General features: G+C 43.7%; 1 protein-coding gene across 1 annotated transcript; it reads left to right on the top strand.

Moving 5' to 3' along the window:
• The first annotated feature begins 437 nt into the window (after window positions 1–437).
• Window positions 438–3672, top strand: LOC147439769 (uncharacterized). Its single transcript, XM_086484064.1, has one exon. It carries the CDS (start codon window positions 438–440, stop codon window positions 1452–1454), a length of 1017 nt encoding a protein of 338 aa, XP_086340190.1. The 3' UTR covers window positions 1455–3672.
• Window positions 3673–4023: the final 351 nt, after the last annotated feature.

Raw genomic sequence — 4023 nt, 5'->3', positions numbered from 1 at the left:
TGGCCGCAAGGTTATGCAAATGTGGAAGATTATCTTTTATACAACGACCTTATCTTGGGAGGCAATAGATTGCAAAACCAAGCCATTCTTACTTGCACCCAAATCACAAGATACTCCTATTTGAAATAGATATGGAATGCCAGGAACCTTCACGTCTGTGACTGAAAATATGTTGCGGCTCAATCCATTATAATCAAAGAGTGGGGCCACCACTAACGCTAAAGAATGGAAATATGCACTTAGAGGTTGATTTCTATGAGTCGTGGCCCGCAAAAAAAAAAAGGTAACGTAGCCAGCTGTATAGCATTCGAAGTTTTTCCATGCTTTTTTGAGATGCTTTTCTTTGCAGGGTGCTTTTGTGAAACGCAAACGCGTCGACTGAACTTATGTAAACGTTACTAGAGAGACTGCATTTTCCAGCATTTTCAAAAACGGCCATGGCGGAAGACATGAGAGAGCAAGAGAGAAAGGCAGCAGCAGAGAAGGTAGCACGCTTTAGATCCACCATCGAGCGTGCCCAACAGCAGTTGGAGGAGGAGGAGCTTCACCGGTTGCATCAGGTAATCCACAGTCGTGATTTCTACATTAATCATCATCCCCAGAAGATTATTGAGCCTGCGCAGAAGCAATCAGCTTCTGCACATCACATTAATATGAAGCTGGACGATATAAATTATCGGCCTCACGGCCATGGCAGGAGGGGGCAGAAGCAACCGGCCTCACCACGCTGTCCTAAAGTCCAACATCCTCACCATTCATATGACAAGCGGCAGATGCGACCAGCCTCGTCAAAACTTCGACCTAGCCATCACAACAAGGGCGTTCATCCTCCATCCCATCACAAGCATCAACAGAAGCAATTACCCCATTACAATGTTATTCATAAGGACATACTTATACATACTGCTGAACTGCACCCTGACCAGCGTGAGCAAAAACCCCAATTTCATGTGCAAAAGTCTCCAGATGCAGTACCCTCCAGCTGCCCTTCAGAGTACATAAGTCGGCTACCCGGTTATTCGACCTCGAGCTCATGCAATGATCTGTCCAACTTTCCCCTGGTGAAAATTACTACTCCAGATGCGCCAGAAAGGTCCATGATATCTGCACATGATGATGCTCCTCACTCTATGACGCCGTCAACATCCCAGTCCCATATACGCCCCAGTCTACGCAAGCGCCGCTCACCTCCCCCTTCTCGGCATGAGATTTTGCAGCAAGAGAGGCGCAAGGCGCGTGCAGCTATGGATGCTATCCAGCAAACTGTCTTCTTTGATGATGCTTACAGCACTATGAGTGATTTCTGGGAACTCATCAATTACAATCCAACTCGAAGGACAACTCGAAGGTCATCCGATCAAAGTTCGTTGAGCTCAATATCATGTGCATCGGCGGCAAGCTCCAGTAATGTGGATTTTGTAAGGCGCCACCGGAGTTTCTTCACTTGTAGCTAGCTAGCTGGGGACCACATGAACCAAGGTGTCTTTACTGAATCATCTGAGGCATCAAAAGGCCATGTTGATTTAAGATAGGTCACGCAATCAAGGGGCTGTGAGCAGCAGATATATATTTTTGCATGGTCCCGATGCCGTAGCTAAGCCAGCAAAACATTGCTATATAATTGGCGCTTATATTACAATCAATGAAGAGGATTGTGCAGCTTTCTGCATGTCATAAGGTCCTGAGATCATCAGATTGAATTGTTCCAGGTCGATCCAAGCAGAATCCGCGGTGGAATGGACCTCTTCTGAAGACTGCAAGTAGAAACCATGGTTCAACCAACATTGTTCTGCATCTTGCCTCTACAAGGGCTGATGCATGCTTGTATCGATTGTTGCATGTCTTGCGAATGTTATACTGAGACCCAATATGGCAGGGGCATATGAACTTGTTCTCAGCGGAATTCCAAGGCACCACACACCCAAGATGTGTGCATACAGCATTGAAGGCAAAGGTGGCCAGAACTTCAAGCCATAGATATTAATGACTCTAACAAACTCGCCTTCAATCCCTGGCTAAGAGTTCTATCTCCAGAAGGGTGACTTTTAAGCCATGCTTCCGCAACAATGTCATCGCCTACAGCATCCTTGGCAATAAGTCCAGTACCACCCCCTCCAGAACTGAAAGAAAAAGGCAGCAATTTCTACAGTGATAAGTGACACAATACTTGTACAATCAAGCAGATAATTAACAATCGCTATCGAAAGTACTACCTTGGAGGAACAAAGAAGAGAAGATATGGACCAAGGGCCCCTGCAGCTGGTAGGGATATTGCTCCAAGAAGAAGAAAATTCATCAACTGCCTCTTCCCCGTGGCCACCACTTTACCAATATTTCTTTGCTTCCTTGTATAACCTGTTAGCGGTGCAAAGACCAGGGATTGAGAAGCACACACTCCATTGTTGCTGGAAGCAATCTGTACATGGCCAAGCATAGAAAACGTCACACAATGTGACACGTTATGCAAGATTAATACTTCAAATCTTATGGTGGTTCAATATGGTATGGCAATCTACAGAATCATCTTGCAACAAACTCGCCCTAGTGTAGAAGCTCACATACATGCATTGCAAGGTCCATATATGTCCATAATTCTTTTTGCTTGTAAAGACAGGTAGAGGTTTGGAAATCTTCAGGATCATTTCAAGAAAAAGTAGACGTGGCATTAAAGCTCAGGAAGACGACAGCGACTGCGCATGCAATATCAAAAGATCGAATGCCTCCAACCACAATGACGTGGGTTCCAGCTTATAGGCTGATCCGAAATGGCAATCTCACTACCTTGCTCATCTGAGCCATATTCATCCACAAAGCCCACAGAAAGCATGCATTCTTGTGAGTCATGCATTTAAAAATGAACCCCTAAGAAGCATGGAAGCACTCACTCTCACTCATTAGAGGCATCCAGTTCGTATGGCTTTCTGAGCTAGCAGAAAATAGCCATTCCTAGCTCGCGTTCTTGCAGGACAATATGAAGAAATAGGATTGAATAGCGATAGAGGAGGAGGTCTAGCTGCTTTCAATATTAATGCGCGTGATCGCCACATACCACCCAAAAGAAGGGTTGATGAGAAATTTTGATAGCGGAGGCCCACATCCACACAGCTTAAATCTAGAGAGGTTCTATTATTTTGGGAAGAGGTCCTATCATTTAAGCCTTTTGCCCTGCTAAAAGCCATACCTTTTCCCAGGTTAGAAAAACACATTTTTCCTAACAGATCAAAATAAGGGGAAACTTGAAATTCTCTCGTTTTTTAGGTCAAAATTTGAAGCTTTTGGTAATTACACTAAAACTTGTGTAAATCTGCAGGTTTTCTTAAAGGCAAGCTCAAAATCTAACCGGGATTTTATAATTTCAGCCGGTTAAAATACACTTCTAACACTGGCTTTTTCCACAAAAATTAACTCAGTTAGCCCTTATCCAATGAAAGTGTGCCACATGTCCCATTCAAAGTGCCAATTACCACTCGAGGCTAACTCAATTGGCACTCAAACGATACTCTAATGGACACTAAGATCTCTGCCAATCTTTAACATTTAACAGAGGTACAATTTTGTATTCGAACAAGCTATCAACTTGTGTCTATGTGATTGGCCGTCTAATTTTTATGGGCCCAAGCTAGCAACTATGCTAGTCTTTGTTGATCTTTTCCAAATTTGCAAAGAGGGTCTCACGTTGTGTTAGAGAAAACAACCTGAATCTTCTTTGTCCGCTCATGCTAGACACACCCATCCTCAGAAGAGAATTGTAATAGGCCTAAATACTAACCAACATTATCTCAACCTATTTATCATTCTCAACTATCCCTTGTTGCAATAATTAGCACAATGTCCATGAGGATAATCTGACCATGCATATATTCACCCATGCCAACTTTTTATTTAATGCCATCTCTCCCTCCCTCCCTGTGTGTGTGTGTGTGTGTGTACGTGTGTGTGCCATGTCCATTTTGAGACTTATACTATCTAGTCAACTAAGCTTGACACATGTTTGGTGCATACATAGCTAGAGGGATCGGCTCT

The sequence above is a fragment of the Adiantum capillus-veneris genome, chromosome 16, assembly GCF_014529385.1.
Source record: "Adiantum capillus-veneris isolate H3 chromosome 16, ASM1452938v2, whole genome shotgun sequence".
Classification (NCBI taxonomy): Eukaryota; Viridiplantae; Streptophyta; class Polypodiopsida; order Polypodiales; family Pteridaceae; genus Adiantum; species Adiantum capillus-veneris.
This window is presented reverse-complemented; position numbering and strand designations above follow the sequence as displayed.

Coding starts and splice junctions, on each gene's coding strand:
- LOC147439769 (XM_086484064.1), top strand. CDS start 438: ATGGCGGAAGACATGAGAGAGCAAGAGAGAAAGGCAGCAGCAGAGAAG.